Here is an 18,253-nt window from a genome sequence, read left to right as displayed (position 1 = left end):
AATATTATGTCAGAATAAAACTGAGTTAAATCTTGCTTTTGTTTTGTTTAAGGGTCGTGTTGTGGAAAATATATCGAAAAGGTGTGGTGGGTTCCTGAGACAGCTTAGTCTGAGAGGATGTCTTGGTGTTGGAGACTCCTCTTTAAAGTAAGTAAAATCCTCAATGGAAATATCTCTTMTTTCCTAATGTCTATACCACATGCAATTAGGTTACTGTTACATTTGTCTGTATTCTGACTGATGACCAAAATGAGATACTTAGGTAAGTACTTAGTACCTTGATAATGACTAAATGAGACATCAGTTTGAGATCAAAGTATAGCTTCTGTTATTTTCTGAAAATGAAGAAATAAAGGCTGTGCTTTTGAGAAATGTGTCCTTTTCTTTCATTAGGGTTTTGTWGATATTGCTCCATTTTCAAGTGGTTGAAATGTTTTCAGACTATACTCTGGCATCCTACAATAGTCAGATTCTCAAGATTAGTGCTCATTTTGTTGTTTATTGTCTAGTCTTGACAAACGGTGACCCTAGCAATAGGAGGAAAGATAAACACTGATACAATTGAGAGCCTACAAAATCAGGAAAGACCTGGGATTCTCTTCTTGGCCTAATATAAAAACAGCCAGGCAGCAAAAACTATGGGATGCTCTAGAGAAGACAGTGATCTTTGTTTTTCATGGTATATGAACTGAACTGTGCCATTTGCTCCCAGAAGATTGTTCGAGTCTATAAAAAGCTTTATGTAATGCAAACTGTTTAGCCAGGCTCCTCTGGATTTTTCTGTGAGCATTTAAACCCAAAGATCCTACCTCTAGSTGAAGGGTTCTTAAACCACAAGTACTTTAGGGCTCAAAGAACACTTGGAGGAAGGCTTGGGTCTGRCTTTTTGCAGTTACACTTTCTTCCTCTATCCCAGGAGCCTGGGCTGGATGGTGTTCTGTCTGATGTACTGTGGCCCTTCTCAGGTGGARAATACAAGCACAAAAACTTTGTTAAGCACTGGGCATTAAGCTAGTGTCCTGTGCCTTTTAGCTATTTCTAAAATTTATGAGTCAGTCTAATTCATTAATTTTTGTCTCTAGAATAAATTCATGCATTAATAATTTTCAGACACTTGTTCTGAAAGTGACTGTTCTTATAARGCTATTTGTGTTGAGTTGTTTCCAGATCCATTAGTTCTGTGGGTGATATTAATTTTTCTATTTATCCTTCTTCTCAGGATTTATGCAAAATATATGCTTTTATGCAAAATAGCCAATTACTGATGTAGGTATTTGCCATGCAAGCACTGAATGTTTGTAGTAGGTCTGTCAGGACATGTCTCACGCTTGAATCTCAGAGGCAGTTTGCTGTTCCTCTGGAGTGTAACATCTTTCCAAGTGATTTGAAGCATGTCTTGATTGTAAATCTCCCTCCAGTACATGAATTTTGGAATAGCTGTTTTGAGAATTCAAGTGGAAACTCTCGCCAGTATAACTGCTTGCTGGGGCTTTTTTTTCCATTGTTTTCAATCCACACTGGAGAGCCAGAAGTTGTTACCAGCTGAGTGTGTAGTCAGATCTGCTAACCGGGGCAAGCCTCCAGACAAAACTGGTTTTATATGTTYYCTTCCCTCCTGCCAATAAAATCCATGCAGTTGAAGGAAACATGGGCATCAAAACAGTGTTCTAAAGTGCAACACAGCTGTAAATATTACTTGCAGAGATTAAAAGAAAGTTTWTTTTTTTCTTCAGGATAATTATATAATGATACATACAGGCTCTCAGCAGTAGAATCCAATCATCCTCAAAATTCATACCCAGTAGWGCACACTGATGCTTTTTAATTTTTAAAATAATAAAGAAGTAATTTACAGCCTACAGGGCTTTCTGCTGGTAGTCCAAWAGGTTTAGGTCACACTTTGGTGTTGCACCAGGTGTGTCCCTTTCCATTTGGTGTGGGAACGAGCTCCTTATTAAGACCTACGAAGACTTCAGTAATGAGATAYACAAAAACTCTCCCCAGAAGCCTAATGTTTAACTGATGTGATGCTTATAACTTTCTGGTTTTGCCCTTTGAGTTTTCAGTTACGGTATTTGAAGTAAATAAGTTCTGGCACTTATATGACACAAATAACCGACGTGTCCAAGTGGTGTTTGAGAGAGAAACARCACTTGCCTAAGACCAGAAACTTGCAGTAGGAAAAGGAAGAAACAACCACKGAAACAGATGTATTTGAGGCATACTTTACAATTACTCTGTGKCTTGAAGATCAGGCTTTTTGACTGAGGTGGGAGAAGGTACAGGACAGAGCGCGCTCTAGTGACTGCATTGCACTTGGAACATTATTTTAGTTCAGCTCTTTCTTGGTGTTTTAGGACCTTTGCACAGAACTGCAGAAACATTGAACACTTAAATCTGAATGGGTGCACAAAGATCACTGACAGGTAAGTCAAAAAGGTTTTTTGATTGATGGGWAAATTTGGAAACAGAAGTAGCTGAAGGTATTTTTAGTGTGTCTGCTGTTTTGCAGCACGTGTTACAGTCTTAGCAGATTCTGTTCCAAGCTGAAACATCTGGATCTGACATCTTGTGTAGCCATCACAAACAGTTCTTTAAAAGGCTTAAGGTAAGAAGATTCAGTGTTTTGTGTTAAAGAAAAGCATTTAAAGAGCTGTTCAGCATTTAATAAAATTTAAAAAATTGATTTAAATTAAGTGCTGAACCTTAATACTGTGAATCAGCACTGGCTGTATTCTATATCTAGGACTTCTTGGGTGTAGACTATGGTGTTTGTGTGTGGTCTTTTCTCATGACTTTTCTGTGGAGGCCGGGCACGGTCCACTGGCTATCATTAATTTCTAACAGTGTGTTTAATTTGGGTTTCCCACTGTTATGACTATTTGAAGGCTGGATTTAACTTTATGTATTTTTTTAATTCTCCCAGTGAGGGTTGCAGAAATCTGGAACATTTGAATCTTTCCTGGTGTGATCAGATTACGAAGGATGGTATTGAAGCACTGGTGAAAGGGTGTAGTGGACTAAAAGCTCTATTTCTTAGAGGTTGCACACAGGTACATAATTGCTTGGGTGATCCTTTAGGAATAAAATTTTATTTTGGGTTTTGAAATCTCCATGAATTAAAAAATACCGTTTTTGTTATAGTAATTTGTTCAATATTGCAAGATGTGTACGTTCTTTGGGCTGCTTTGCTGTGCTTTTAATTTCTTGTTTCTTTTCCTATGTCCAATTTAATTACTAAATACAGTTAGAAGATGAAGCATTGAAACATATTCAAAATCACTGTCATGAGCTTGTAATCCTGAATTTGCAATCATGTACAGTAAGTATTTGAAAMTTCCACATTCTGTAAGAATCAGAATTCATTTTTGAATGCTAATGAATTAAGAAATTCACGTAGTACAGTTCTGCAGTTACAGGATTTTATGTGGAATAGTGGCTTTAAATGAGCTGTCTTTTTCTACTGCTAAGTTGTGACTTGAAATGTTGGGTTATTTTTTTCCCCCTCATTGCATCTTTTAACTATGGTAAACTCTAGAGTAAGAATTAACTGCATTCATTCAGATTTCATGAACTGTGTAGCATTTTGGCCTATTCATAATTCTAAGATTTCTAATTGAGCAGAAGTCCTGTTCTGGACTACATAATTGAGAGTAAAATGTAATGGCATCATAACTGAAGATGATTCAGAATCATCTAAGTAGCAGAAGGGAATGCTTTTCCAATATTAATGGAAGGACACATTCATTAGTAATGAAATGACTGGGAATCATTCATGTACTTTGAATTCTACTTAGAGAACACAAATCRTCTTTGCTCTGGTTTATGTCTGCTTTTTTGTTGTTTCTGATGTGACTTTTCAGGAATGGGAAAGACCTTATTTTAGATTTTAAATATATCTAAGTAATTCTTTCCCTGCAAATAAGCCATAGAAAATACTGAAATAAAGTAGTATTTCAGTGTTTCAATCATGCAGATTTGAACAATGAAGTTATATTTTTGTTTGTTTTTGAAAAGTTTTCTGGTTTTATTACTAGAAAGTATGATAAGAACCAGCAAAACTTTCAAGTCTTTTTACAGATTATTCCTGAATGAATAGGGCATGGGAACATTTTTTTGTTAAGATAGACCCTCACAGAGTTCTTTAAAGTGTTGAATATTTTTGAATATTAGGGATTATTAAAAGTTACATTAAAATTGCAGAAAGTAAGAACAATATGAATACAAACTTTGAGATTCCGTGATCCAGATGTTCAGTGAAAGTGAATTTTTCAGTCTGAATTTAGGTACTCACTGAAGCTRGGCACTTAAAGATAACAGCAGTGAAAGGAGGTTCCTTCTTTTGGTCAGAACCACACTGAAATAAATAAAGTCAGTGCATAATTTCCTCCCCTTTTGCTCTTCCTTTTGCTGCCTTCTTTCTCCCAAGTTCTTTTTCAGTTGTGTTTTGCCTGAGACTAATGAGATATATCAAAGCCTGGTTTTTTTCTGACTGGTTTTGTGAAAGGCTCTCAAGACATCTGATGATAATYGGTTCCTGTCTCTCCCACTTAACAGTGGCATTGGCATAGAAGTGCACCAGAGATTTCCCTTGGTCAGGATGTCTGTTTTGTAGCACAAACAAAAAAACTTTCCTGAGGGAAAGTATTTTTTCCTTTGAGTTTTTTAATTGCTACTCTGTGTTCTCCCTAGTTACATGTGCTTTAAAGCTTTATTTCACTGGAGGTGTGTCCTGTTTGCTGTAGCTCGGAAACATCCCAGCTCCTTATGATCAAAGGGCTAGCACTGATTTTCACACAGCAGGTGTCCTTGAGCTTGATATGATATGACCCCCACTGTAATTCCAGTGACTGTGTTTAATGGGCCTTGCAAAATGCCAGGCCAGCTCCAGCAGCTATGGAATGAACTTACATTTGCTCTGGAAACTGCACATCTGAAAGGTTCATCTTTAGAGAAAGATTTTAGAAACCAGGCACTTGGCAGACATTTTTCAAACACTTTTCTTTCCTGAGASGGATGTAGGCGTTGGAATCACAAGCAATTTCAGAGTGGAAGATTTTCCTATATAACCTGAGGGCTTTTTACAGCAGCATGAAATTTACATAGTCCTTACCTTCAAAGCAGTCCATTTCCCCAGYAATAGTGTCATGAGTATTTCTCAAAGGAAATGAAACAGCTCCAGAAAATGCCATGGTTTTGGAGACTCAAATCTAGAAATACCTGACAGATGTGTTGGACAAAACTCCAAAGCTGATTTTCTTACCTGTAGATGATGCAAATCCTTCTGGATCCACAAAAAGAAAATGGGACTTCTAGTTTTCTGCCTACAATAATTCAAATTTAACTGAACAAGTTGCAAATCTAAACTTCTGCTATTAAAACGTGCTGGGTTAGGGTGAGGAGCATAAGGTTGCTGAGCTAACTGCTATTTCTCATCCTGTTTTTATCTAGGAAGGGTTATGTTTGTRGTAATAGCATCAGAAAAATGCTACAGTTGTATGAATGTGCTCATATGAGGGGCTTATACAAGGACTGTGTATTCTCTATTAAAAATACTCTCTTATTAATATTCTCTATTAAAATAAAATGGAAGTCTTTGTTACTATTGTAAGAGTAATATTATGCCAGGAAATAAAACAACCTGTTCCACCCAGCAGAAAAATTAAATTCATAGTGTTAGAAGGAGGAGGAGGAGAGAGAGCTTTTTCTGGAATAGAAGACTTGTAARCAAAATCATATTTGCACACACACAGCAGTCCAGTTCCTGTTGCTATTTTGTGTGTAGCTGTGATGGAGCTATTTCTTATAGTTCCTGTTCCAGAGAGAAAACTTATTTATTCATTTTCCAGTTTTAGAGTTACTCTTTACAGAGTATCTGCTACAAAAAAAATTTGAGAAATGAAAAATCCTCTCTTGAGTTAAACATTTCATCTCAAGACAACTGCATAGGGTAGGGCAAACCTGGCTTTTTCACTYATTTTCTGTAAAGAACAGATTATGTGTCATTGTTTCCCTGTAACTCTTCCTTCAAAAATTATCTGAAAGTGAAGTATTTTGCCCTGGTGTCCTACGGTTCCTGTGCAAATTAGGTAGTTTGCTCTCTTGCTGTGGGACTTTAAGATCACTTTCACATTTTTCCCAAACTTACACTGTCACTGGAACAAAAGACCTCAATCCCACCAATATATAAGAAGTGAGCACAATTTTTAAAAAGAAAGTGAAAAATTAGAAAACAAAAACAAAGTGWAAAAGGGAGATAACAACAAACAACTCTCCCTCTGTGCTTCAGACTGCCTTAGAGTAGGGCTTAAAATCTATGGAAAAATACATAATTAAGTAGGAATTGTGAGTGTTCATTATCTTCAGTGTTATCTTCAGTGTTATTGTATGTGGTTTCACAGTGGTATTTTTTGCTTCAAAATCTGGGTTGCTTTGGTTATATACAGTGTAACAGTAGCAGTTCAGTGATRTCTTGATTCTTGTTCTTGGCTGATTCTTGATAAGAAGTAACTTCAGCCTTCTKTGTTGCAGCAAATTTCAGATGAAGGCATTGTGAAAATCTGTAGAGGATGCCATAGACTGCAGTCACTCTGTGTTTCAGGCTGCAGCAACCTGACAGATGCTTCTCTCACAGCACTTGGTCTAAACTGCCCAAGGCTGAAGTGAGTATATCATGAGTGTGTTGTTTGTCATGTTCTTAGTGGCCTGATCTAAGAAATTCACTTCTGAAGATGAGCTGGTAGCTACAGGTTTAGTTTAACTCTGTGCTGTTTGCATTACCTTTGCAATCAAAACATTAAGTTAAAAGTACATAAACTTGAGGGCTGGTCCTCTGTAGCTTCATATTAATGTAGTTCACGGTGATACTAGATACTAGAAAAACAAGAGTTAATATATGAAAAATAAAACATGCTGAATTCAGTAGTTCAATTCTGTGCTCCTAGCTAAATATTTTAGATACTAATTACAAGCTAGAAGAAAAGATGATTTAAAGCCCATTATTTTTTTTAAAGATAGAGATATCTGTAGTTGTGTTGTGTCTTGTGGTGTTTGTACTCTGATGTGGTTTTATGCAGTCATCTGTCTTACAAACAAATAGCTAAATCATGTTTAATTATTATATTTTAAGATTTTATTATAAAAGTGCTTTTAATATGCTCTGCAGTACAGCCTGGTGTTCTGGAACTCTGATATAAAGTGTGCTATTGTCTTTGTAAGCACTGAAGATTGATATTTATGAGAGATGTTTTGAGCAATAGGAGCTTATCAATTATAATTTGTGTAATTTGTGCTGACATATATGTTATGGCAGGCTTTAAAACCAGTCAGTTATGCAGCAGCTCCCTGGTTGTAGAGACATATTGTAGAGACATATAGCACTTCTTCTAATTTTAATGTAAATTTAATAAAAAGATAAGATTTTTGGWTGACAAATTGACATTTATGACAGGAACATGCAGGAGTCAGAACTTGTTATCCTTAAACCACAGACAGTGGAGGAATGTGTAGTCTGTAAAAATTAGGGGATGCTACATTCAAATGCCAGTGAACCATATGCTAAAGTGTTCCTTTAGCTGAATGAGTGAAAAAAGAGCTTTTTTTACTGTACAAGACTATCCTTGAGACAATTCCAGGCTGACGGTCCCCTTTGTGTCACTGTTGGTACTTACTAGAGGCTTAGGAGTCTTCTGACACACTTAGTGATGTTCCTTAGAAAGCTCTGCTGTTGTTGCTGGTCTTTTTCCACTAYTTGTCTCATTTTCTCAATTAACATCTCAGATGGGAAATAAAAGGAGGTCTAAACTGCTGTTAGTTGTGCAGTTCTTTCCAAGGACAGTATGCCTGCAGCAGGAATAGTTTTGTCTTTGGTAGATAAACTGTCAGCCCCTGTGTGTGCCACGAGGGGGAAGGCGTCTGCCTCTCTGCTGCTCTAATGAGGAACAGCATAAGGAAAGAAAACAACCCTTTGCAGTGATTACTGCTGAGGATTACTGCATGTTGGAAGGACAGATGATACAGCTGGTTACATCTAGACTTTTGGGATCAAGGATGGAAAGTACTTGATAAAAATTATGTTGGAAGTCAAGGGAAGTGTAATTCTGCCCTTGTTCTGTACCTTCTGAATAGTTCAGTGTTGAGTGAAAAGAAAACTGCTGCCTCTCTTGGAGTTGYGGAGTTGTTGGCCCTGTTAGGAAATTTCTAAATATTTTCTATGCTGTGCTACTCTCACTTCACTTCAGGATCTTGAATATCCTGCTATGCTGCTTTCCATGATACTGTTGCATTTCCATGATGCAGCTGTTATAAGTCACAAATATTTCCTTGGACGAAAGCTTAGGTCAAGCTTTCAGCACACCCTTCAGCTGTATTTCTTATTTCAGGTCAAGATACAGGTGTCTTGTCATACCTCCTCACATTTGCTCTTTCAGGTGTTTGCTACTTTCCCTTTTTTTTTTTCTTTATTAGCTCTTTTTAATGCTAGAATACTGGTAGGTATTTTGGTAAGGATTGTCAGGAAATGCACCTGTGAATCATGAATGTCTTTGWCAGGGTGGGGCTGTGAAAGTTAGGATGAAATTCCTTTCAGCCCCACTGGCTGCTAATTCCAAAGGAGTAGGGATGTGCCGAGTGCAGAGACATTCCAGGTGTGCCCRAAAGGCAGCTGTACACAATGAATGCAACTCTGAGTCTGTCTGTGAGAAAGTTCTTTCGTGAGAGTGGCGCATCTGCTCTTGRATGTCATTTTGCCTCATCAGTTCCTATGTTAGGTACTTTTCCACAAATCACTGAGTGGGAAATTCAAGTCAGTTTTAACGGGAAAAAAGAAGAGCCCTCCGTATTGAAGCACAATCACTAAAACAGAAGCAAAAATCAGAASTTTGCTCTTTATTTCCATGCTGCCYAGWGCTTTCCCACCTGKTTTTTCAAACAGGGGCTTGATAYTTTTWTWWWTTTTTTTTATTGCTGTTTCTGTCATCTTCTGCTGGGTGTGCAGTAAGTAGAATCCTCACTATGTTGCAGGTGCCATTCCCTCTCCAYGCCCCTTTAAAGTCAGCCATGTAATGAGATGGGATTTGTAGCAAGTAAATGATGAAAAGAGTTGGAAGGGTAACAAATGTGTCCTGAATCATGGGGGTTATTTGTGGTGGTGGTGTTTTTGCCCTGTGTGGTATCATAGGCAATTTTCAGAATAGCAGAGAGTACYTGATGATGGGCTGCTAACTGTGCTTGGTGGAAGGGCACAGAATTCCCAAATGTGAGTCTAAAGAAAGGCAGAGGCATTAGAACCATCCATTTGGGAAGAGGTGCCTGTCTTGTACTTGGCTTGAGTTTATACTTCGTTTGAAAACTGGAGCCCTGGAAATGGCTTTTCAAGCCTGTGGGGCTGCTCAGCTCTAAATTTGGCTGCCCTCTTGCTTTGACTTGGAAAAGGCTGATCCAGCAAAGTCATAGTTAGAGCCCCACATCCTGTACTTTGGTGGGGCTGTATTATGTCCATGCACACACATGGCTTTTCCCTTTGCACTTTCTGGCTGGAGAGACTGTTCTAATGACCTCYTAAACCAGTGGAAGGACCTGGAGGCCTCTCAGTATTGCCACAAAAAGTTCTTTTGTCCCTCTTTTCCTGGCTCCTCCTCACCAGCCCCATGTATAGCAGCAGTGTTTGTTGAGGTGAGTTGCACTTGGTTTGTGCTGCKCATTCCATGGCACTGTGGTTTCCCCTTTTTCATCTTGATACTCCACCTGTGAAGGAAAGTGTTGACTAAAGAAAGGACAGTGGTAACAAAGACAGCAAAACATTAATGGGATGGAGGCCTGTTGTGCATGCTAGTGGTGCTGTTTGGGACTGTTTAGGGGTTTTTTTTTTCCAATACTATTTCCCAATGCCTCTCGGAAGTGTTAGGATTATGTTTCCAAAACACTGTATGGTTTTCTTCAAGATTGTGTTGGCAYAGTTTATTGTTTTTACTGTGGGCTTGGAGATTTTAAGCTCCTTGATTTCTGGTAAATTGCTTCACTGTGCTTCATGCAGAGGCTCTGAGGGGATTTCTAGTAAGCACTTCCCTGCTTTGTAGCTTCCCAGCAGCCTTTGTTTRGATAACGGATCTGAGATAAAGGCTTCATCTGCACTTTCCTTAACTCAAGGTTTAATTTTCCATATCTTTCCTCAGACATGAGAAAATTTGGTCATTATGCTTTTACTGAAACAAGAGGTTAAAATGCCTYTAAATGTGTATAATTTTTTTCCACTAAGTGTTCACTGACTGTCAGAATCTCCTGATAAACTGGATTAAGTCTGCTTTTTAATTTCAAATCACTGTGAAAAATGAGGGGGGTTGTATATATCTATATATCTGTATCTGTATATATGCATATATATATGTGTATATATATATATATATATATACACAGTTGCTATTGAGAACTTTTTAAGTTGCAGAAGACAGATCTGTATCTCAAATACATTTGCTTTTCTCGATGTTAATATTTTCTTTAACATTTAAAACTTTTCCAGGATTTTGGAAGCYGCAAGATGTTCACATCTTACAGATGCTGGGTTTACCCTCCTAGCACGGGTAAGGGTCATTTCAGAAGGCTACAGCTTGCCTTGTTTCATTGCTSCTGAGCAGCTGTGAATTGATCTAGTCCTGCTGGGAAGCAATATGAGAAGAGGAAAATTCAAATAGAAAGAAGCCAGTGGAGGAGGGGACTGAAAAGCTATTTTATTTATGGATTATATTTAGATCTGCAACTTGATCTAATTTGCCATCTATCATTGCATTTTTCACTTCTTTCCTCTCTTTTTAAGTTTGTTCCAATTGTATTTATTACACTTAACATAATTCTAAACTCGTGTTATGTGTTCTAGCCAAATTTCCTTTATATTGATGATACACAATCTTGTGATATTTGCATTTAAAAAATCAGCATAGAGTAGATTGTTCTGAGGGTAACTTTAAATTACAGAACACTATAYGTTATAAACTATAAGCACTTGAGCCCTGGTTCATGCTGTAAATATGTACAGTAAGTATATTGTCGGTATCAAATGCTTCACGTTAGACTTGTATACTTGCTGGTTTAGGAAACCTGAAGACAAAAAATATATTCTATAAATGGGATTCATTTATGCTSCTGATATTTATTGTGAATGAAAGGGTTTGTTGGTTTTTTGTTTTGTAGCCACAGTGGTTAAACAGAGTGGTTTTCTGATTGTTCAGCACTAACAGCCTCAGGCTCTTGGTAGTCACCTCAACCCTGCTCTTGGGGGCTGCAAGTTAAACCTTTTTTTTTTTTCTATTCCTGGAAAAAATGGATTGGGAATAGTGCCACAGCTCACTTCAATGTGGTCTRCTGCAAGGTCACAAGGTTGTGTGATATTCGTGAAATTAGTCATGATCAGATATTGAAAGCACTTCTGGAAGCTTGCAGCGGGTCTCTCAGAATGCTGAGAAAGTTACTTGTGTAGATGTGACATGCAGCTTTCTYCTACCCTTAAAGTAGACCTTATTTTAATATTTTCAGCATTCATTGGCAAAGCAATTTGGTTTTAAGGCTTCTTTTAATGTATGACAACAAAGAGAGATGTGCCATAGGCTTAAGTGTATTCCAGATGAGTTTGGTTTAGGCTGATAAACACAGCAGTTGGATTTGTATGTGTGCTGATGAGCTGATTTAGTGCAGTCTGTAAATGCCTTAGGTTTGGAGTGAGGGTGGAAGGGAAGCAGGGGTGATGAGCATTGGTATGTCCTATTCAAACCTTACAGGGCAAGAGGGAGACATTTCACTCACTAGGAGAAAAGCTGAAATGTAGAGGGAAGTGGAGTGTTCCTTGTTCATGCATCTATTTATWTATTTTAAAAGGTTTTTTTGTCTTTTAATGGTGATCAAATGTTTGAAGGGATTTAGATCTCAGTTTCCTCTTGCAAGCTGTGCTATCCCTTATTATTAGCCCGGTGCATGATTTCATATCTGTATGTTGTTTTATTCGTTCTTTTTTTTATCTTTTCATGTTTTGTTTGTTGTAGAATTGTCATGAGCTGGAGAAGATGGACTTGGAAGAGTGTGTTTTGGTGAGATTTAATATTAAAAGGAATATTTAATGTCCAGTATAAGAATGCAATACACTAACATCTTCATCTAGATGTTCTTTGGTTTTTATAAATAGTGTTGTGGTTATGGTCGGAAATAAAAATAATTATTGGGAAATTCTATACAGGGAAATACTTGGAGAGTGACAGGTGATGGRTTGTTTTCCAGAAATAACAGAACCCTCATCTGGTAGAGAAAGAGATCCCTTATGTGAGGGCTGCCTCTTCTGCTGTCTGTTGCTGATGGCTTGTTTGTTTCTTTTATTCCTAGATAACTGACAGCACATTGATACAACTTTCCATACACTGTCCTAAGCTACAAGCATTGGTAAGTGTAACTCCTGCCCCCAAAACACACAGGGACACAACTCCCACAGTTCAAACCCAGGCTGTTCACTCTGTGTCTAGAAATCATTCCTGATGTACAGTGATACTGTGCAAATTATRTGCAAGTTTCATAATTATTCTAAAAGCAGCACATTACTCCTAAAATATTTACATGCATTGTGTGATTAAAAAAATGTTACCAAATCAGTAATAACCTGAAAGCTTTTGTTTTATGGTTAACATTCTTCATATTTGATTCCTTACATATTTGATTAAAATTAAAGCACTTAGATCCTTTAATAGACACTCTTAAGTGTACAGTAATGGTTTTGTAACAGAGTATGACACTTCACATCAAATACATAATAAATTATGGAAGGTTTCCTTCATAATAAATTAAGGAGAGGATTKAGAGTGGGGTACTCTGCTTACTGTATTTCAAAGAACTGTTTTCCAGGGAGTGGTAGCTTAGATCTTTCAGATCATCAAAACAAATTGGAGGTAACATAAATTTGTCTGGTTTTCAAGATACTTGAAAATTACTGGATTGTTCATACAGTAGGAGCTCCTGTATTTCAGGCCAATTGTCCTTTAGTGTAGATTTGTTATAACTACTTAGATCTACATGAGAGAACAAGTATCTTTATAATCTGTTCTTAGGTGGGATTAAAGGAAGGTGTTCTGCTTCCTTAATTAAATTCTGTTATGATTAGTGTTACTCACTCAGTGTTACTAAGGTAGCAACATGAGGAAAGATGGCTCTTAAAAGGAGCTTGTTCACTATTTTTATTGGCTTTTTTTTTTTATCTTTTCCCTTATCTGTCTAGCTTAATTTCTGAACCATCATTCTTGGTGTTAAACCAAATGTTGTCAGGAGATGTGGAGCCATTTCTGTGGGACACATTTTTGTATTGTAATCCAATACAATCTTCTTGCAAGAACATCTTTTTTACCAGTTCTATCAGTGCTTCAACAGAGATGCCATAAAACATCGTAATTCCCAAGCATTTTTTCTGAATCTGCTCCTGTTTGCTGGCCTTTGTGTGTTTGCCTACAGACAGGGAAGTGTAGCATTGGTAAAACATCACAGCTTTCTTAAGAGAATCAGAAAACCTGTTTTATTTGGTATATATCTTTATATATAACCTATGGGTAGGAAGAATAGATACTCAGAGATTGTGTGTGAACAGCAATGGCTCAGAACTACACAAAAAGACAAGACTGGCAGGTGCCAAATACATGAACTAATCTTGGTGCTTCCAAAGTCCTGTAAACTCCTGTATTTGCAGTTAGAACAGACATTTTGGAGTTGCAGAGATCAACTTTGAATTTGCTTTTTTCATGTTTGGAGACTCAATAGATGGTGGAAATRGGCAAATCTTCTTCAGTATCAGAATGCTCAAGTACTTTATTGCCTTATGTACTTAAAATGTAATTTCTGGTAAAGTATTTAATAACTGTACATTCAAATTAATAGAGAAACTGAAATACTCATCATAGTCCTGAAAATGAGAAGACAATTGAATTCTTCACAGCATGTGAAATTCTTATAATATGTCACGCCATACTTGATTTATACACAGCAGTTAGTATGTATTAAAAAAAAATTTACTATATCTCTTTGTTCTTAGGATTTCAAGCAATTGTCTTTGTAAAATACCACATTATTAATGCTTTTTAGCAGGCTTATAAAGTCAGAAAAATCCTGTGGTTTAATATGAAATGTGTATAATTTGGCATATTTGTTCTACMAAGTTCTATGAACTCAGCTGTACATCCTGTATTGTCCTTTCAGTACCAAATASTGCGTCCCAGGAAAGCTGATTTTATAAGCTGCTTACTTCCTGGGATGGAATACTCCTAATTAGCCAACAGCTTCACAGAACCTCCTGTCCTTCCTTGGAGCAGCAGCTCTGTTATGAATGTTGGTTAACCCTGCAGCTGCTGATTGTTCCCAGGCTCTGAGCCAAACCAAGTGCTCAGAGCACGTACACAGAGAAAGGAGGTAGAGGAGAGAGCTGACGTTTTTGGAGACTTGAGAGACTGCCAGAATGGGTGTCAGGAGATTAAACACTGTTGGTAGGGACAAGCACTTCATTTCTCTTGTCTTTTGGAGACAGTTTGCACTTCCTGTAGTATTGCTTGGAGTCCCTGCTGGTTGCTCATGCTTGGTGAGTTAAATTGGACCAGCTGGACCAGACTTCAGACTCCAGGGGAAGTACAGACCTGTCTCCCAGCCTTTCTCCGGTTCCCTGTTCATACTGTAGAGGAAAGGAGACCTTGTGTGGCAGGTAGCAGGCAGGAAATGCTCGTGACTGTAGATGAAGTGAAGGAAGGGTAAGGTTGGTAGTCCCCAGGCTGCCTTGTCAGGCTGGAATAAAAGATAGATGTGTKGCACCCAGACAGGGGAAAGGCTACATGCAAAGAGTTGGGGGATTGGCAGGGCGTCCTTTTGAGCATAACTGTTTGCTTGCACTGAGTTAAAAATGGCTTTTGGACTGTTGCAAGTGGTTAGTCTTCAGTTCCTATCTGAAAAAAAGAATTTGGGRCAAGGAAATGCTACTTCAGAACCAGAACCTATTAGACTTAGGTACAAGTACAGACAAAACACAAAGCTGAGCAAAAAGCACGGCACTAGCTGAGAGCCCAGGGCAAGAGGAGTAGAGTTCACAGATCCTGCACGTTTCACTGGGGAAGACTTGAGAGCATTCATTTCAGTGCTGACAAAGAGTGGTTTTTCTTAAGCTGCCTCTGAGGAATGTCTGTTTCCTGTTGTTGTCATCATCCGTGCTTCTCCAAAAGTCATGAATTCCCTAAAGGAATGAGGAGAGTGCTTTATGTGGTGCCACTGCCTGAGATGCGGCATCGTTTTCCGTGTTCTTGAAATTCAAGGGAGTGAAAAAYTATGCTGAAGAGGAGCAGATTTTTTTGGTTTATTATGCTGAGTGTTGCAGAARAGACTGCTCCTGCAGCTGTACAAGATGTTTATTGCTCCAGTCTGTACAGCCTGAGGTGCCAAGTGCTCACAGCTTGTTTTTTTTGAAATCAGTCCACTGTGATTGTTCTTTATCTATGTGGACTTGCACGGGCTTGGTCTTGGTGTATGYATGAGAACATGGCAGCTGTGAAACAGTAACCCTTGAACAGATACTCATCTATTCCCGTATGTTCTCCATCATCCTTTAAAGTTGTTTCTGGCATGGTGCTGTTTGCACTGTGTGGGACAATTGGAAAAGAATTCCCACATTCACAGAGAGCAGAGGGGCCTGAGGAGTTTTGCCAGGGATGTGTTTTGGGACACAACTTGTTTTGAAGCAAAAAGTACAGCCRTTTTGTGGAGTAAAGCAGTTTCTTTTTTTACTCTTCTGGATTTCAGCTGTGTATTACTTGTAGCTGTTTAACCACTGGAGTGAAGGAGGTTGAAGAGGGCTTCTGATGTCCAGAGGCTCGAGYAGCTTAGGACTGAAGGATGTTGTTTGTTTGCCTCTCTGTTTTAGAGCTTGTCTCACTGTGAACTGATCACTGATGATGGGATTCTTCACCTGAGCAACAGYACGTGTGGGCACGAGAGGCTGCAGGTGCTGGAGCTGGATAACTGTCTCCTCATCACAGACGTGACTCTGGAACACCTGGAGAACTGCCACAACTTGGAGAGAATTGAGCTGTATGACTGTCAGCAAGTCACACGAGCTGGAATCAAACGGATCAGAGTATGTGTTTCCTGCMTTGTTCCCCTGGAAATGCCAGAGCTGTTGGTACTGCTTGAGATGGTAGATGTCCTACAAGTGTCCCAGGCAAGGCAGGCTGGATAAACAGTCTGATTAGCCTTTTGTTAGGTCCCCGTGTTTGTGACTTTCCTGTGTGAACAGCAATAATTGGCAGTTCTGAYTCAGGACATTTTGCTGGTGGAATGATGAGTACTTATCTTCTGCTTTCTGTATTTTTTTCAAATACGGGCCTCTGTTTTTAGGATGGTGTATGCTATATCTAAATATGTGTGTATATATATGTATGTATATATATCCTAAAATATACATGAATATGCAGAGCCAGTAGTGAAACATCTGCATGGATATTTCAGTTGTTGGGCTGGGCTGTAGGGCCCKCAGGCCCTGGAATCCAGCCCCAAACCTTTTCCCTGCATATCCATTAGGTCCAGGAACACCTGCCTTGCAGGGGCAGCGTTTTAGCCTTGGAGCTAAACTTGKCTGCAGCTTCGTATCCCAAATTTGTGTCCAAAGAATTTTGCAACCGGAAAGCTCATCCCTGATAGTGACTCAAAGTGAGGGCAGATGCACAATTCTATTTCGTGCTGCTTTTCAGGATGAGAACAGCAGCGGGAATAGGGGAGACAAGGTACAGGCAAGTCATCCTTCAGTAGCCAGGATCCATCCCTCTCTCCCCTGCAGCAAAACATGTGCCTCTCCTGATGCAGAGCTGTCTGGGCTTATCAGTGCTCTGCTGGGAAACCAAAGGGAGCCCTGTGCAGAGTGCCCAGACATTGGTGTGCCTTAGCTGGATGGAACAGGAGRAATTATGTGTGAGAAGAGAGCTTGGCTGGTATCCACTTTCTTTTTCCCTAACTAACCTTAATGGCAGAGCACTTGTTGGCACAACAGTTGAGGTGTGCTGCTTCTCTTTTCAGTTCTGTTCTTTTTCTCCCRTTATAACACAGCCTCTTCATCCACAGGCTCATCTACCTCACGTGAAAGTTCATGCTTACTTTGCTCCAGTAACTCCCCCACCGTCGGTCGGAGGGAGTGGACAGCGCCTCTGCAGATGCTGTATTATCCTTTGACAGTGAKTGCAGCCACACAGAAAATTTTGTTGTTGAAGAATGGGACTGCAAGTCAGCGGAAGGAGTTGTTTTCCTGACAAGTCCTAATGGTGGTGTTTGGTCATCCAGTTTTGTGACAAGAAAAGCGTTTTTTTTTTCCCCAGGTAAAAATCTAAACGTAATGTGCAGCTGTGGATTAAGTTGGTGATGCTTTGGTTTGTATTTAGTAACTCCTTCCTTCTGTTGGCATGAGAACTGCAGTACTGTGTCAAACGCGTGGGCATTGCAGCGTAGCAGCTACTTGGTGGAAGTTCACAAAACTTGGAAGTTAATTTGCATTTGTAAGCACTGCTCGGTGTGAAGTTCTGATGTAAAGGKGGGCTTAAGGCTGCCATGCCAAGGAACTGAGCCTGCTGTTCTGTAACATATACCACAGATCAAGTATCAGGTTTAAGGACAAATCAGCTTTAGCAGACATTGACCAAAAAATGCGAAGTAATCATAAGCTCTTACAGCGAAACAGCAACTTGTTGTTTTTCATGATTCAGCTTCATATTTAATTATGTATCAGGACATAATAGGTAATGTCAAAAGGTAAGGTAGTACCTCAAGATAACCTTAGAACTAGAAATACTTTCCAAGTTTTTTGGACTTGGTTCAGTTGAACTCTGCTCGTACAAAGCTTGCCCRTCACCAATGCACGTTCTGCCCGATGCCATCGGCCTTGAACGGGGGTAAGAAATCCACTGTGGTAGAGCCTGTGCACTCTACTGTACCTGCTGCCACAACCATCCATGGTGCTCTTGTAATGCCATCCCCACGTCCTCTGCGACCTCTGCGGGGTGGAAGGAAAGGATGCAGCACTTCCAGGAAGAGGGGTGTAGCACACATGCTTTTCTACAGATGAATGGAAAACAGGTTCAGCTACAGAAAACAGGATGAAGCAAGGAATTCTATTTGTCCCACCCATTTTAGGGACAAGCATATGTGCTCATCAGTCTGTAGGCAGGAGTTGAACCAAACCAAACCTGTGGTTTGCAAATGTAGAAAGCCAAAC

General features: G+C 39.1%; 1 protein-coding gene across 2 annotated transcripts; it reads left to right on the top strand.

Annotated features, from left to right (window-relative positions):
• The first annotated feature begins 83 nt into the window (after positions 1 to 83).
• FBXL2 (F-box and leucine rich repeat protein 2) lies at positions 84 to 17,221 on the top strand. 2 transcript variants are annotated; one of them, XM_057377130.1, is made up of 11 exons: positions 84 to 147; positions 2,358 to 2,426; positions 2,494 to 2,608; positions 2,927 to 3,053; positions 3,248 to 3,322; positions 6,532 to 6,662; positions 10,517 to 10,577; positions 12,030 to 12,074; positions 12,364 to 12,420; positions 15,917 to 16,129; positions 17,110 to 17,221. In XM_057377130.1, exons 2-11 carry the CDS (start codon positions 2,402 to 2,404, stop codon positions 17,215 to 17,217), a joined length of 957 nt encoding a protein of 318 aa, XP_057233113.1. In that variant the 5' UTR covers positions 84 to 147; positions 2,358 to 2,401; the 3' UTR covers positions 17,218 to 17,221. The 2 variants fall into 2 exon arrangements, with proteins under 2 accessions (XP_057233113.1, XP_057233114.1); XM_057377131.1 differs by lacking the exon at positions 3,248 to 3,322.
• Positions 17,222 to 18,253: the final 1,032 nt, after the last annotated feature.

This window comes from Malurus melanocephalus, unplaced genomic scaffold, assembly GCF_030028575.1.
Source record: "Malurus melanocephalus ecotype Western Australia unplaced genomic scaffold, MMel_1.1 scaffold_300, whole genome shotgun sequence".
Lineage (NCBI taxonomy): Eukaryota > Metazoa > Chordata > Aves > Passeriformes > Maluridae > Malurus > Malurus melanocephalus.
The sequence above is the reverse complement of the archived record's forward strand: the minus strand, read 5'-3'. Positions and strand labels throughout refer to the sequence as shown.